The 17,802-nt window shown below is 42.6% G+C and overlaps 1 protein-coding gene and 1 pseudogene across 1 annotated transcript in view; both read right to left on the reverse strand.

The window, feature by feature from the left end:
- The window catches only part of LOC8034699, a 252,947-nt gene extending 241,194 nt beyond the window's left edge, over positions 1-11,753 (reverse strand). Inside the window, exon 1 of the mRNA XM_029977378.4 lies at positions 11,626-11,753. Coding sequence (XP_029833238.3) covers positions 11,626-11,725 — 100 coding nt within the window. The 5' untranslated portion in view covers positions 11,726-11,753. The remainder of the gene's footprint in view (positions 1-11,625) is intronic.
- Positions 11,754-15,668: 3,915 nt separating this feature from the next.
- LOC120837581 lies at positions 15,669-16,924 on the reverse strand (annotated as a pseudogene).
- Positions 16,925-17,802: the final 878 nt, after the last annotated feature.

Here is a 17,802-nt window from a genome sequence, read left to right on the forward strand (position 1 = left end):
CTCTAGTGCAAAGGAAGCCCGTCGCAGAACTAGGACCGTTTGCCAGCCGCTTTGACAGCGCTCTACGCTGTTTTCTTCTTCTTCTTTTCTCGTTTATATTCTACCGGCATTTCCGGGTGAGAGGCTAAGGACAAAAGGCATTGTTGGCCCCCTCTCTGCCAGAATTCAAAGCGGTTCAACATGTAAATGCAGCATTATTCTAATACGAGAACAGAACAACAGGTTGGGGGAAAACGCTGATTTATTCAGCTTTTTTTCCCAACCGCCCACATCGCTCGGATGGGAAATAAAGGCATTATTATTATTATTAAATGAAACTAAAACTTAAATACGAACAAAGCAGCTCTGCGCGATCCTCGCAGTCTATTTTTCTTTTATTTTACGGCACCCTTTTTCTCGGACGACGGCGTCGTAACTTTTGTAAATAAATATTAAAGTAGGTTTAATTTTGTTTTTTAATTTTGACTAAATTATATAGTAAACAAAAATATTTTTCCTCTAAAAAGAGAGGAGCGAAACAGCAGTTTCATGCAAAACTTACAACTTAGGAAATCGTTAGCTTCTTGTGAAAGATGAGGGCTTTGCTAGAATGTAATACAGAAACTAGGTTAACAACATTTTTTTCCGAATAAATGAATTGATAGTAACTATATTTCTTTCAATATTAAAAACAATAGTGTACGATATACAAATTTTCAAATTTATACGAGGTGTGTATTTCACGCCTGCTGCTCGTATTTAAATATCGTTTTTACGAAGAAGACGAGGAAAACTTCTTCCTTTGCTTATCGCATTGAGATGTCTCATTCGGGAGTTTTCGTAGATCGTTTTCGCCGTCCCGCAAGGCCCTCCGCAACCCGCTAGGATAACGGGAACTCCACAGTCAAGTCTATCGGCGCGCAGGCGCAGTAGCAACTTCTTCGTTGCGGAACGCTTAGCGGAGGGGGCCGCGCGGTCTACGAAAACTCCCTATTATAATAGAGACCGTTTTTGCGCATCCGATGCGATACGTTGGGCCCTCCGGTACGCACTGCGCATATGCAAGTGTTCCGTATTAGCGCATGCGCAGTCCGTACCGGAAGGCCCATTGTATCGTATCGGATGCGCAAACACGGTTCCCTAAAACTGTCTAATAGAGAGTTTTCGTAAACCGCGTTTCCCCCTCCGCTAAGCCCACCGCAACGAAGAAGCCACTACTGCGCCTGCGCGCCGATGGCCTTGACTCTAGAGTTCCTGGTGTTATAGCGGGTTGGGGAGAGCGTTGCGGGACAGCGGAAACGATCTACGAAAATTTCCTAATAACTACTGCGGTGCGAACGCTAATTATGCCTTAGGGCAACGTTCGCGCTTCATGGGCCAAATTGATCAGCTTCAGCACAGAAATACGAAACGTATGACGCCAAAAATAACCCCTGGAGAAAGGGACAAAGAACAAACACACATCTCAAAACACCGCTAGTTGACTGGTGCGCGACCGAAAAATCATCCTCGTCCGGGTATCGAACACGGGACCTCTCCATTTTCAGTGGAGCGCTCTACCAACTGAGCTAACCAGGGGTTGGCTCAGTTACATTTAAACCTTTGCATTTAATTGCGTTATAATTATAACATTAAAATGCAAGCTTTTCACCCTTGTCGGTGTTGGACTGGTGGCAGCTGATAAAACCCGTTTGCTGTACTGACGTCTAACCCCTGGTTAGCTCAGTTGGCGCTCCACCTGTAATGGAGAGGTCCCGGGTTCGATATCCGGACCAGGCGGATTTTTTCGGTCGCGCACCAGTCACCTTGTTTCTAGATTTGTGTTTGTCCTTTGTCCCTCTTGTTCCCCACCTCCAGGGACTGTTTTCGTCATTGTTGTCCAACTCGCTTGCACCTTTGCGTTTAATTGCATTATAAGCGTTTGACGTGTTGTTTTGGCTTAACAACTTCACGATGTCGGAACATTAAAAAGGGTAATTTTTTAGCTCTTTTTTTTTGCCAGCAGGCCGGCCAAGTACCGAGTGTTCCTTATTCGCATTGAAGGCAACTTCAGACGCCAACGCGACAAAAGCAAGTAGGAGCTTCGTGGATTGGGGGCGATACTTAGGGCCGGTTGCACCAACGTCGCTTAGCGCAAAGCGGAGCTTACCCGGGAACTTAAGCTTAGTTTCGGTTTCGTTCGGTTGCACCAAACTCGCTTATCGCTAAACCTAGCACTAAACTACGCTTAACTTAAGCGCCCAACATTGGGCGCTTTGCTTCTGGTTGTTTCTTAATCCTGGATTAAAAACATGGCGGCTGGTTTGTCACGGTCGACGCGGTGGACGAAATTGGTTGTGCAAAGTGTTTTAGGCTACATCAGCGTGAAAGTCTCGACAAAATGACTTTCGATTGTGACAAGGATGCAAAATATTGTCGCGTGAAGTGTTTACCGACCCCTGTTTTCAAGTTGGCTCCCCACTTTCAGGGCGTGTTAGCCCTAACCGAGAAACGTACGGAGCTGTGGGGCTCACGTCTGTATTCCCGTTGGTTCTTCTGTCAACGAGCTTATTCGTATGTACTTACTAATTTTCGCATAGCTGTAACGTATTGTTATTTACCACCTTGTTTATTTACACTTGCAGCGCGTATCCTTCAATCTGATCAGCGCGTTGAATAGTGGCAGTACATGATCTCGGCGATCAGCTGATTGTCGACACCTCTGCCGTTTGCATTAGATTGCGGCGCTTTTAAGTAATAAAACAGCGAAAATTCAATTTCTTTCGTTTTCTGAGTTTTGAGACAATCTTCAGTGAATTTTCCTTATCTCGCGAGTAGAATCTTGGCTTCAGAAAACTGTATCGTTCCATAACTGTAACTTTTTTGTTGATCGTATTTTTTTTTTATATACTTTGCTTTATATCTTTCATTCGTTTCCCGAGAACGAGATACTGTTGTTTCCGAGTTGTGCTCTGTGATGGTGTTTTCCGTTTACTTTTGTCGTTTGTTGTCATTGTGACGATGGTTGAGACTATATACCGGAACACGTTTTCAATAAAATTCAGTTGAAAGTTGCGCCTTGTTGTGTCCTCCGTAACTTTTTTGGTGATCGCGATTTTTTAGGAATATTTTGCTTTATATCTTTCATTCGTGGCGACGACAAATCGTAACGACTACTATGTTAGATTCGGTCATTGCTGTATCGGGGCAGGCTGGGGCAGGTGATGCGAAGAGACGACCGTTCTTATCGGCGCGATGTGATGTACTAGTGGGAGTTTTTTTTTCTGAACTCGACAGTGTGAAACTGAAGTCCGTTTGAGGCTGCAGCGGATGTTCAACGACGGTACAGTGCAGTTCTGTCACCTTGCTGATAGCAACGAGTACCGTCGATGCAAGGTCTCGTGACCTGACCTCTCGACGACTTCTATTCGACGATTTCCGGGCATTTTCGCAGCTGCCGTGGCGAGTTCGTCACTGTTTTGAACTTGATCGGTCTCAGGCTTGACTTGGTTTTAGTAGTCATCTTACCTGCCTACTTATGTCCATGATGTTTTGTCTTCAGCGATGTAGTGAGTAGAGTGTCCTTCTCGCGTTCGGTGAGTTTTGGGGCCCCCGATGGCTCCTTCGCCTCAAAATGTGAGCACGAAAACTACTACCACTGTCAAAATATCCTGTTATCAACCGATATTAAACACACAATCACAGATGTAAAGAGCATTCGTGTTTATTTGAAGCTTTGACTTCTGTAATTGCAAGTTAAACGAAAATATGATTGAATTTGGAGACCTTTAATTTGTTACTCACCGAAGAAATACAGCCAAAAGCAGACGCCGACGACGACTGCTACGGCGGTTTTTCTTTTTTTTTTTTTTTTTTTGTTTACATCACGTGATTCCTCTCCGCCAATCGTATTCGTCGCTCTGAGCGTTCCCTAGTTTGCTCTGTTTGTCCCTAGATTCCCTACGGAAATCCAGCGTTTAGCTAGGGGCGCGTCTGTAAAGCCGGCTTAACCTTGGTGCAACCGGAATTTAAACCCGTGCTTACCTAAGCTCGGTTTAGGGCGCTAAGCCGGCTTAGGAAAGCGCCGCTTTGGGTTAAGATAAGCGACGTTGGTGCAACCGGCCCTTAGTGGCGGCATTTCTGTCTCGAGCGCTTCTCCTGTTTACGACGTAGGGACATCCAAAGAGGGAGGTATCGACTCCGGAAAGAATTACACGCCGTCGTAAACCGGAGAGGAGAGGAACCAGCTGCGGAAACTCGAGCAAGATTAACAAAGGCCTCGTGGAACCGCTGGCAGCGTTACACAATCAAGTTGCCCGCTATAGATTCGTCGGGGCAATTGATTTCGTGAGCTGACGTCGCGTGACCTAAATAAACATCGATTCAGTTTCGCCGCCCCCGCCAAATTTAACGGGAGAAATTAACGTCACGTGATCTGAGGTCACGTGACCAATATAACATCGCAGTTTCTCCGCTAAATTTAGAGATGGAAATTGACGACAGCTCGTTGAAAACGCATAATTGTGAGCGCTTATTTATTTTTTATGGGGGGTTTTACGCACGATTATTGCGGTACCCCACATTAGGCCTATTGCAGGGTGAAAAAGCCACAAAAGAAAAGTTCGTGTTTCTATTGGACTGGGCCTTTCTTTACACTCAGCGTAGTACAGCGCTTAAATAAACAAACGTTCGCGATATCACTGCAGTATAAATATACGCTATGGCGGAAAACGCTGGAGAATGTTTGACGCTGATCTCGCTACCATAAATATTCGTTGGTTTACATAAGAAGGGACGGGAAAGCGCTTTTTGAGTAACGGGGACTGATAATAGTGCGGAATTCTCCCGAGTTTTAAACGTAAAATATTGGAATATATAAATAATACTGAATTAATTTGGAATTTACGAAGCATCGGACAGAAACTTCATCCGTAAGACCTAAACAGACGATGATCTCTCAAGAGGGGGAGGGTGCTGTGTTTGTTTGAAGAGGGATTGCCGAGTTTTACGTGGACTTTTTACGTCGCATAAATAGCGCCAACGCCCACCAGGGAGCGCATTTCTACCAAGTGAACATTGCGATAGAAATAAAAAAGTTGAATTATTTAACGTTAATTTTTCTTCCTTCTAGGTTACGGGAGCTGGTGCCCCTGGTTTTCTATATGAAACGTGACTACTAAGTAAGAACAAGACAACGTTCCTGTCACGTGTCGCGCACACGAGACTGTTTCACGTAAACTCTGCTTGAAGAAACTAGGCAGGAATGCCTGTATACGTATATTGCTCCCGGCTTAAAACAAAGTAAAATTGACTGTTGGGCTAGTTGGTTAAACATCTTAATTACAAAAGCGCAAAGGACAAGGAATGAACAGGACAAGGGCTTACTGACAACTGATTGTTTAATGCATGACAAGAGAAAGACAAAAATGAGAGGAGATTTCATAAATTAAAATGCCAATTGTATTCCCACGTAAAATGATTAAAAATTATTCGAGAAAAATTAGGGCTCAGAAAAATAAAAATAAAGAACAGCAGCCAGATTAAGAAAAAAAGTTGAAGTACCCTATCTCTTTCTCGGACAGTGAAATTGATGGTGTGCTAATGCCCGTGTCTCCTTTTTCAATTACAGTTTTTGCCTCGAAAATTTCTCTGGCTCTCTTGCTCCGAAAGCGTTGGAGTACTTGCGTTTGATTGAATAGGGGAGTGCATTTACGGTCTCTGGCATGTATGGCCAAGTGTCCTGACGGTGACGCATGTAAGAAAGCTCCTTTCCCTATACATGCCCCAATGAAAGGCATGTAGGGAAATATAGAAAAAAAATTATTTTTATTTTTCTATCAGTCCTAATTTTTCTCAAATAATTTTTAATCATTTCACGTGGGAATACAATTGGCAATTTAATTTCGTATATCTCCTCTCATTTTCGTCTTTCTCTTATCATGCATTAAACAATCAGTTGTTAGTAAGCGCTTGTCCTGTTCATTCTTTGTCCTGTCCTTGTCATTGCGCTTTTGTAATTAAGATGCTTAAAACAAACTGTTTAAGCCATATAAAAAGAATTGAAAGTTATATTTTTGGGGACAACACAATACAGTTAACATAAGTGTTTTCGACACAGGCACATGCACGATTCTCATAGGACCCATGGTTAGGTCATCGGAAGTTTATGCAGTGCACTTTACAGCCTTTGTACGGTGTTAAAGTCATTAGGGAATAAGGCAAAATGACTACGCAAAGTAATTATGGCGCTCGTTGGTGTTTACGAAATGCATTCTAAGTACTAATATTGCTCATATTAATTCATGATAATGATGGTAACCACGCAAACTCAGTCTTTCTATGGAAAAAAAAATTATCACCGCCAAACAAGATAAGCGTGAACGTTTTCAGGACGAAGATTTTCCTCGATCGATCACATGCTGTTATCTGAGACCCGCACCAAATATCGGCGAACAACACAGGCTTTATATATGAACGGCGAATGATTGACTGGCAGTAGTCGCGGTCTACCTCCGAACTGCACATTTTAGCTGCACGCTTTCTACGCTGATGCCTTTTGTCACGCTAATTATCAGCTTTCAGCTATAAATATATCTTCTTCGTGTATGATTGAAATCACACTAAACGTTCCCCTTAACACCTCCCCCCACATAAAATATACGACTAAAAATTAATTGTCTTAAGATGGAAACTTGGGCGAGTCGCTGTTAAGAGCTCATATTAGTTTACGGCGCTTGTAAACGAGGACAAAAACAAAAGAACACAAAGAAAGACAAACATAGCTGTGTTCGTGTTGTTCGTAACTAGCAAAATCACGTACTCTTCAGCACCACAAACTTAACGGCGTACTTCTGTTCTACTTGTGTTGAAATGCAAAGTTTATACAGTTAAGGCCCGTTCACACACTTGCCACCGAGGAGGACCGGCTGAGACGAGACCGGTTTTTAAGTTTCTCGCGACAGCTTAGAACCCGCTCCGCAGCTGTGCCCCAGCTCCCAAGCCGTCGCCAAAGGCTTCAAAACCAGTCTTGTCTTTCTCAATCCTACTCAGTTGCAAGTAAGTGAACGGGCCTTTATTGGAAGCTTAAGAAACAAAGGGCGTGACGAGCGTCTCATTATCGCTTCTCAGACCATCAGAATGCGACATTCGGTGACAGCGACGCTAAGGAACCATTCACGAGGCAAGGGGCCGCGAGCATGATAGGCTAAACCCTGCATTTCTTAAATTGCCGGTGGCAATACATAAGAGGCGCACTTAGTGGTTCGTACGCAATGTAGCGACGTTCTTTGAAGCGTCAATTGCGTGACGGTGCATGTTTTAGGAACCAAATGTCGGCGCGCAACTGCGGAATGAACCGAGAGACGTCATTATGCTCCCGCGAAAAGTGCTTCGTCATGCTTGTTCGTTCTTGTTACTTGTTAGAAAAAGTATGAGGACCTTATTAAAAGAGTTACTGTAACACCTAGAGTGCCTTCATGTGCGCTTCGCATAGAGTGATGCCAACTGCCTGTTTCCCTTTCCCACACCCTCTTCCACCGCCATTTTGTTTCTCTCATTGTTTCCCTGTGCGCCGGAAAGTGGCCTTTGTGTCCATCGGTAATCCCATCCGAGGGGGGAAATGCTAATCCTCCCTCCGTGGGTTCCACAACGCTGCTCCGAACTTCTGAGATAAAGTGCTTGTTTCCGGGAGGGTTATAAGCCCCACGGATTATCGCCGAGGAACAAAATGGCTGCTGGTTTGTCGGCGAGTGGTATTACAAAGGGTGGCATCACCCTAGCAAAGCGCACATGAAGGCTCCCTAGTAACACCTATACTTCTTGAAAGTTCAGTGCAACCTGATGACAGTGATAAGCAAATGCTTGCTTCTTTTTCCACGTGAAATAATCGCGCAGGTTCTGAGCAGAACAAAATAAATGGTGCGGTTTGAGATCCATAACAAGTGGCGGTGCAATGACCCTAAACCGGATGTTATATTTGGGTCCAGTAGCGCTGTCGTGATCGTTACAGACGTTTGTTTTTTTGAAGTTGTTGCAGGGTTGTTCTGAAGTCTGTACGTGTCGGCCGGTTATGGAAATGTTTCCTACCTTGGGAATAAACCTCGCAGCCTCGTGCGAAGTAACATGCTTTGCGCGGCTCGCTGAAAGCGAAACTAACCCTGAAATAGATCCGCGAAAACGAAAAGTCCCGCTGCGTCTCTACCGGATTCAAGGACGCCAGAGTTTCCCCGGCTGCGGATAGGAGATTCTCCCGCTGTGCCCCGCCGAGATCGGCCACACAGCAACGAACACGTGAAAATCGTGAGGAGGAAGATTCGCCTATGCAAAACAAGCAATTATTTGGGGGGCTCCGTCTAGTTCCGCGGCAAAGACGCATCGACGCGTTCTTTGGGCTACAAGTGGATTTTGGGGCTGTACATCACGCGATGCCGCCACAGCGGTACGATACTTCACCCGTGATTCGTCTACGAATAAAACAACAACAAGCAATTGTCGCTTTAGTTATGTTTTGTAGGTTTTGACAAAACATTGCGGGCCTGAATGCGACGGTAGCGATGGAGACTGGAATCAGTATTTTAATTGCTATTACTCGGTGACAGGTATCAATGCCCTCGTATACATTGACAATTATCGCGTAATAAAATGTCCATATATTAGATTACGCGATAATTTCCGATGTGTCAGAGGTACTTGTAGTATTGAGGCACTCTTTTCCGATAACGTTGTTCAGATATTATCCCTCAAAGCATTAACTGATGGAATATTCGTTTTCTCTCTGAAGGGTATTGCTCTATTGCGTTTAAACGTACAATTAGTTGCCTTTAAAAAAATGGTAAAGCTTTATTATCTCAATTTTTCAAATATTGTGGCATAACGCACAAACACAAAAGTTGGACTTCACAATATATTTTTTCTATTTTCATATTAAAAATGCAGGCGCCTGTGAAGGGAGTTTTGAAGTCATGTTCAAACGAACCGGCCGATCCAATTGAAAGAACAATAATATTTAACTAACCTTTACCTCAATAAGCAAACAAAACTATTCAGCAGACCAGAATATTCTGAGTCGCCCATAATACGTAATTTTAATAGTTTCCGCAAAATAAAGAAATATAGTTCACATATCTCTAACATGATACCTCCATAATTTCAAGAGCAAACTGGTTGTCTTCTTGTATGATCTTTATTACCATAAACAAACTGTACGACATTGTCCAAACAAATAACGAATCTTAGCACGCGGTGTTGCGTTGTAATTGCTGTGATCAACTACAGCTCTGAAGACAACGTAAAGTTCACAAAATGGAATGGTTTGACCATCGTAGAAGCAATAGTGCTGCGTACAATATCCACTGAAAAGGACGGGGCTGTATTTTACACGCGCCTTTGAGCCAGGCGCTGGGCTTGAACAGCTGCCGAAATTTCGAGACAATTAGCGTTCACGAGGCGCGGCATATATCTGAAATGTGTTCGCCGGACCTTTGGCAAACAAATAACCTACCGAGACTACTGGAGTGGCCACTCGAACACACTTTCCTGGCCTGCCCAACGATAACGTCCGCTATAGAGTTGAATCACCTTGCCTTTACCTAGTAATAATATTTACTTTAAGCTTATTACTTACTATACGCATTTCAGGAGTTACAGAAAAAACACAACGAAGTATGTTACTCGTTACTTTCATATTAAATGAACACGTACCCGATTTACTTCACCTAAAAAAATTTAAAAAACGCGTTATCGTAACCGATAATAAAAAAATAACGCGCGTCAATTTTCTGTTACTCTGTATTTATGAATTAAAACGGTTTTCTGTACTGACGTTACTGTACACATAAGCGCCATATTTTAAGGAATAATTTTGAAGGTATGTGGGATGGGTGTAAGAAATCATACGATCTTCCGCCTAGAAACAAAAACAATAATTATTTGAAGTCTTGGGAAGGCGTTAAATGAGTATGGTAACTATAAGTTATCCGTTTTCGGTGACGCTGTTACTTGTAACGGGTTACCGCCAACACTGCAGTCATAAAATTAGGAACTCTAACTGCGTCGTTTCTTTTTAATATAATTTTACACGCGAACTGGCCATGAAACAGCTAACCCGAATATGCAACCCCTGATTTTTTTTTCTATATCCATAGAACTTAAAAGAGTGGTCTCAAGCTCATTTGAGTATGGGGGCCAGATATATAGCCCACACCGGAAAGGTCGAGAGCCAAAGTAAGACGGAAAGGGGTGGGAGGGTCTCAAGATTTTACAGAGAAGATACTTCTTGCTTCATAGTTTTTGTTAACTCAGTTTTGCCAGTAACATCTTTCGATTTTATTCATTTATATGACTACTTTGGGCCTTGACCTGATTTGATAACAATATTAAAAATGACACCGCCCCGCCAACGTGCTGTAATTTTTAATCGAATAAGAGAGGCGGTACACTGTTGTTCCCATTCTCAATTCACTCAGCAATTAACCAAGCTCAATATGCCTCTAAAAAAAAAATCAGTTAATTTGACTGCTTTCCTGACGATTTTTATTACAACACTCAAAACAAATACTTGTCTTTTAATTGCGATTTTTTTCTTTTTTCTTTTTTTTTTTTTTTTTTTTTGATGGCGAGAATATTGAGTTTGCAGCTTTATCTTTGGCAGTTGCTGCTGCTGATCGAGTGTTCGCGAAATTGTACATTGCAAACAGCCGGGAAGCCAGAAAAAAAGACAAAGCGAGACAAAGGGCAAATGAACACAGATAAGTATAAACTATGTGAATACGTTGAAAGGGCAGAGCTACTTTTAGAGTGAAAATGAATCGGCGAGAAGAGATACAGCGCATGTTATTTCTAGCGCTCGAAACATGGAAGCCTGGACTCGTAGCCGGTTGCCTGCAGGCCGCGTCCCAACGGGCCGCGTGTTTGAGACCCCTTACTTAGAGACTGTAATCTGCATGACACTACCAATCTCGCTGAGTGTTTCCTCCTCCTGAGCCGCCTAACCTTCAGGAGCTTTCGCTCAATTACAAGTTAATTGCGGCGAAGTACGGTTGTTTTATCTGCGCTGTGTCCCTCGTAACTGCTAAGCCAGTGTAAATCGTGTCAGAAATTTATTTTATCAGCTACTGATTTTTCAACAGATATATATAAATACATTAGGAGCGGCCAGCAAATAATTTTAATAAAAGAGACGCCTAATTTATTTTGACTACATTTAAAGGCTCCGGTCGAGAAATTACAATCATAATTCATAAGACTACAAAGAAACTTAAAATACGTTCAGGGGTCATCAAAACTCATTTGCATAAAAATCTTAATATTCTATTTCAGGCTCATTAAAATAGCAATCAAAGTAGTAAGAGAAAATCTAGTTTAAATTAAATCTAGAACAACTTTTCAATCGATCGGATAATACTATAACCGAACAAACGATTCTCCAGCTGGAAAACGACGAGGGGTTCGCTACCGAAATATCGGAACCCACCCTCTCGAAACCTTAGAGAAGTTCTTGAAAGTGTCCAGCCTTCAACAACTCAGCTTCATAGATCGCTTTCAGGAGGCGGAGAATATCAAGAGCCGTCGGTAGCGTGAAAGGAATCCAGACGTTGGCACTGCCTGCTTCAAAGCGACGCACGTTGACTCAGTTGGGAAAACAAAAAAAAAGAGTACAAAGGTCCTCACCTGTGATGCAAAGTATCCAGAGCTGCGCCGGCGGCCGCATCCTCACATCGGACGCGCACAAACCGAAAGTGAGAGTCCAAGATTCGCGCAACATCGACATGGGACCGGTTTTCTCGAACACCGCGTGGAGCGCTGCTTAGCGCCACGCCGCTGCACCCGGTCTAGAGGCCCCGTCCGACGCCAACAGTGCCATCTAGCGCTGCTGACGGGCAACGGTAGCTCGAGCGGGAGATACGAAACGTTTCAGGCAGAGTCTTTTGTGTTGGCCAACATACGAGGGTTCCATGCGTTACCTCTAGGCTCCGAATTGGCCTAGTCCTTTGTATTGGTTATTTGAACAATATCACCTCCCGGCACCAGCAGTGGCTTTGCTTTAGGCCGGAGGGGGGGGGGGGGGGGGGGGGGGGGTGCTTTTGTGTTGAAACGTGCGAAGCTTTTGCCAGGTCTATTTGGTTCACTTGATATTTGCCATTTTACCAAAGACTTAACATTTCCATTTTCTTAGGTGCTTTTGTGTTGAAACGCGCAAAGCGTGGGCCACGTCTATTCGGTTTTTATTTATTTATTTCTAATACTACTAACCCCATTCGGGGTTGTTGTAGGGTGGTACAGTTTGAAATATTACAAGCAGAAAAAAATATTCAATACACAATTTGCAGGTCAAAATTCAAAGCAAATATAAAAGTCAAGAATGAAAAAAATTAGTAAGCAACTTCAATACAATGGATACATTGCACTTTTAAAAGCAGCATAAAATATTACCGTATTTTCCGGGCTATAGTCCGCGGACTATACATGTTTAAAAGTTGAAATTTCTGGCTGTGCGGACTATCTACGCGTGCGGACTATACAGGAATTATGTTTTTCAACATCGTTTCTTATGACGAGACGAATTTTGTGCATGAAAGGGTATGTGAATGATGATTTATGCACATTATAGGCTTTATTGTGAGCTAAAAAGCAGACATTTGTAAACGTGTGCCGTCTATGTGAAGATTTTCGTGTCGACTAAGCACCAGGTGCGGACTATACACCGGGTGCGGACTATAGTCCGGAAAATGCGGTAGTTTGGGATGAAATGTGGGAATCTACGTAATCAAGGAAGATTTGAATAGAAGAGGAATGAACAACATTTTGAGGCAGGTGGTTCCATTCGTTAATGGTTCAGGGAAAAAAAGAGAATTTGAAGCAGTTATTGTGAGCCACGTCTTCCTCGTAAAGCTTGCCATTGTTGTACCGTGTTAATCGTTTGCTTGTAGGGATAAGATAATTTTCTTTTGGTAGGTTGAAGTGATCGTTCGCTAATTCGTATAGAAATTTAAGTGTAGCAATTTTTGTTCTTTTTTCTAGAGAGGAGAGACCCAGTTGCCTACAAAGTTCAGAGGAAGAGACGTGCCTACTATATTTATTGCAAATAAACCTCGCGGCCATTCTTTGAACTCTTTCTATCTTATTGATGCCGGAGACTGTGTGGAGGAACCAGACGACGTTGGCGTACTCGAGCATAGGACGTATTAAAGTTTTGTAGGCTAGTAATTTAGTGGCAGGAGATGAAAATTTTAAGACTCGTTTAAAGAAACTCAGTTTGTTTAAAGCTTTATTAGTTGTGGAGTGAATGTGTGAGTCCCATCGCAAATTTTGACTTGTGTTGAGGCCGAGGTATTTGTAATCACCGACTTGTTCCAAGAGGTTATTGCCTATCTGGTAAGGAAAGGACTATTGTTGTCTTTTATTGGTTATGGTCATAAATACAGATTTATTAGAATTTATTTCCATCTGCCAATCATGGCACCAATTTATGATGTGTTGAAGCGCATTATTTACGTAAATCTGGTAATTTGGGTTATTTATTTGTGAATAAAATATGCAATCATCAGCAAAGAGGCAAATTTTTACGTTCACATCTTTGACCAAGTCATTTATGTATATTAGGAACAAAAAAGGTGCCAGTGCTGACCCCAGTGCGACTCCCAATGAAACTTTGCCTCTGAATGATGAGTGCGCATTAAGTGCTACGTACTGGTAGCGATCTGAAAGGTAGTCTTCAATCCACCTGAGAATTTTTTCTGCTCCTAGTATAGATTCTAGCTTAAACAATAGCTTTGGATGAGAAACCTTGTCAAAGGCTTTCGACAGATCGATGAATATGGCGTCAACCTGTCCTCTATTGTTTATGACAGTGGAAAAATCGTGAATGCATTCAACAAGTTGCGTCACTGCTGAAAGGTGACGTCTGAAACCGTGCTGATATGGAGTAAGTATTTGGTTATTCTCGATGTGCGTGGAGACGTGCTTCAGAACAATGTGTTCGAGCAATTTACAGCAAGTTGAGGTAAGGGAGATGGGCCTGTAGTTCGCTAATTCGTTTTTGTTTCCAGATTTATGAATGGGGATGACTTTCGCTAACTTCTAGTCTTCTGGGAGTTGCCCTTTGTTAAGTGATTGTGTAAATATTATTACAAGATATTTTGTTACCCATTCGGCGTATCTTTTTAGAAATTCATTTGGTATATTGTCCGGCCCAGCACTTTTTTTGTGTTCAGGTTGAGTAGAAGAGATAAAACCCAGTGTTCGGGTAACTACAACGTCATTCACAGCTAAGACTGGGGGATTGGACGCGAATGAGGTTGCATTACCATTATTTGTTGTAAAGACCGAAAGAAAATAATCATTGAAGGCTTTTGCAAGATTTGCTTTGTCACCAAAGAGCGTTTCTAGATTGGATTTGTTTTTTGAATTGACATAGTTCCAGAAATTCACGGGTGAATATTGAATAAACGATTGAAGAGTGATATTGAAAATTTTGAATTTAGCTGACTTGATTTTTTGTCCAGGATCGCTGTTGAGTGTTGCCATTTTGTTCTTAATTAGGAGAGTTCTGGTTTTCTTTGCCTTCTTACGGAGCCTATTTACTTTGCGCTTCACATGAATGATTTCTCGCGTTATCCGAGGGTTTTTATTAATTCGTGCAGTTCGTTGTGGAATAAGACACAAGACACACGTGTTAACTGCCGTTTTGAATTCGTTCCAAAGCATATCTGCAGTGGTGCGGTCGCTCTTGGACAGTAGAAGAAAGTTATCAAAACATGTAACAAAGAAGTCGAGTACGTCAACGTAATCTGCTCTGTCAAATTTTAAAAGCTTACAAATGTGGGGATTGCCAGAAGTCGGGATGTTCATTTTGAAGCAGCATAAAACCATCTCATGATCATATATGCCATTTAAAACTTCTACGCTGAATTCATCTTTCAGGAAATGATCGGTGACAAAGACGAGATCGAGCATTGATTGTGACGTTCTTTGAATACGGGTATTTTCAGTAACTATCTGGGTGAGGTTATAATAAAAATATAGATCTGTAAGGATATCCGCACCGAGGGATGATTTTGTATATTTCGATAGAGAGTACCATTCTAAATAAGGTAGATTGAAGTGAACTGCAATTATAATCTTAGTGCTCAAATTAATATTATCAATGATATAATTATACAAACTTTTGAAAAACCCCGAAGTGGAAGTAGGAGGTCTATAGACAACAAGTATATAGCAGCACGTATTTTTATAAGCAATTTTACAACACAGGCACTCAATTTCTTGGTAATCGGGTGAGGGGGTACATACAATGCAATTTTTTACAAGAATCGCTACTCCACCCACCGCTAGAACCTCTATCCTTGCGCAGAATCGTATAGCTTGGGGGCGTGATTTCACAGTCAAGAATGCTGTCTGATAGCCAAGTTTCTGTCATTGCTATAATATCAGGTTGGGTGTTCAAAACAGCAGCTTCAAGTTCATCAGTTTTATTTACGATGCTTCGCGCGTTTAGATTTAGTAATCGAAATTCGTAACCACGGTTGACTTGAGTAGGGCTTGGTCACCGTACTGGGGTTCTGGGTTTCTTCAGATATGGGAACCTTATCGTTTATGGCCTCATTCCAAGTGTATACTGTGTCATTTATCTTAATTTTGTCGTAGGTAAGCGTGACCTTATCACCAGCAAGTTTACTTGATTTCGAGCTGTCAAGTAATTTTTTTCTGATTCCCTAAACTCGCTTTGAGTGGTCCTCACTAATCGAGAGTCGTTCATCTTTTAATTTATTACAGTTGCGTACAATATTCAATTTATCTGCAAAGTTTACGAGTCGAAATATTACTGGACGGGTTTTGCCATAAGCTGGCTTCGATCGATTCCATTAATTTTTAGATTTAGTTTTCCACCAAGAATCTCTTTAGTTACTCTATCCTCGAGAGTGCTACTATCTTTGTTAGGTAGTTTAGAAAGACCAAAAATAATTAGATTGTTTCTTCTTCTACGGTTTTCTAAACCATCAATTTTGTTCGAGAGTGATGTGATGGCGGCTTCGGGGCGATTGGTCTTGTCGCAATTTTTGTTCACAACACACCTGAGTCCTTGAAGGCCTTCGAGTTGCAATTTTATTTTCTCTAGTCTCGATGTTGTCACAGCCTGGCTCAGCTTAATTTCCTTAATGTCGACCGGGATATTAGTTAACATTTCTATCATCGCTTCCGGGTCAGGATCGGGATTGGTCTCTATATCTCCGCACAGCATAAGCAAATCAGCAAATCGTGCACGCATTCCACACAACAAGGCAAAACAGGTCCGTGGGCACGGCAGCAAAAAAAAAAGACAAAAGTTATTGCTACGGTAACAGAAAGGGTAGCGTTTTCCTACCTGTGCAATGAACACGAAGGGGTTAACGACTGTCATCATGGCGATGCCACCGTGCCCACAGGGGAGTGCAGATCGCGGGTGGTCTTTTATACTTGGCAGCTCTGGCGCTGAGGTAGCCAGTGTCGATGGCGATGTGAATCTTGAGAATCCAGGTTTTCGGTGAAGGTCCACTGAAGAAAATTTAGGTCTGTATCAGTCGCTGTTTCCTTGTTATCAGTCGTGATGATGCACTCAGCTCGATGAATCGCAGCCTGACAGCTTTTAACGATATTTGCTTGCTATTTGCCATTTTACCAAAAACTTAACATTGCTATTTTATGGAAGTTGGTTTAAAGGCCTTAGGAGAGGGGGGCGGTCTCCCCGCCTCTGTTACATCCGCTTCTGTCCGGCACTCAGTGAAATTCGTAAAAGTAATATAGGTATCCATATAAGAGTAAGCCTGCAGAATTGATTTCCAGGAACTATAGGATGTAGTTCCAACAAGCCTAACCTTTACACCAAGGGTGCCTTCTAGCATAGAGCGTAAAAACAAATGCTGGTGCTACTTCATAGGTACTTTACCAATGCGTACTCCGGATGACAGAACATAGTCTCTGCGCGCCACATATTTACTGGTGGCGCCGCCAACGAGCTCAATTGGAACAATGCAATATTTATTTCAAACAATAAGGCAACTTGTCTCTAACAGCTTCAGAGTTGTCGGCACTTTTACGAAAGGCTTAAGTACATATTTACAAGTCCCAGCAGCGAATGCGTGGTGTTTCAACATTTAAAAGCAGAATAACTAGTACTCCGGGCAGAAATGAGACTAGGTGTGTAGTTGGCACTGATCCGCACATTCCCATACTTCTTTGGAACACAGTCCTGCAGGCTAGCCACGTTCTTCTACATTAGCGGGTTCCGAATCAGTCAGTCATCACGGGTGATGAGAGTTCCGACAAAGCCGCGAAAGATTCCGACAAAGACCGTCCTAAGCTTGGTCTGCTGGGCAAGTTGGTAGTGGACATTCATATTAAAAATAGCGCAAAAAAGAATAGCGTTTGTCCTGTGTGCTTCTTCGTCTTTTTGTCCCGTCTCTTTTGCGCTATTTTTAATATGACCGTCCTAAGCCTCGCGATCTCTTTGTTCCGTTCAGATACCCAATCAGTACACTGTCAAGCAAGAGTGGTAATATATTTTTTTCACATTAAGGCCGACCACAACCGAACCTACTCTCCGTTGGGGCCAAATCAAAGTGCGCCCAAATTTGTGCATCGCCACGGAGTTCTATGTCTTTGAGTGTTTGCTATAGCCGGCTGCACCAAACGAGCGCACCAAAATCTCAGGATCACAAGGAATTCACTGGGTGTGATTAGTTTAGCAGTTTATAGCAAACGCACGAAAAGACAAGGACCATGACGACGCACTTTTGGCGCTGCCAAATCGGCCCCTTCGTATCGTGGCGCTGCCGTCGAACTTGGTATGAAACTGAGTACAATATTTAA

This window comes from Ixodes scapularis, unplaced genomic scaffold, assembly GCF_016920785.2.
Source record: "Ixodes scapularis isolate PalLabHiFi unplaced genomic scaffold, ASM1692078v2 PGA_scaffold8__174_contigs__length_109621045, whole genome shotgun sequence".
In the NCBI taxonomy this organism is placed as follows: Eukaryota; Metazoa; Arthropoda; class Arachnida; order Ixodida; family Ixodidae; genus Ixodes; species Ixodes scapularis.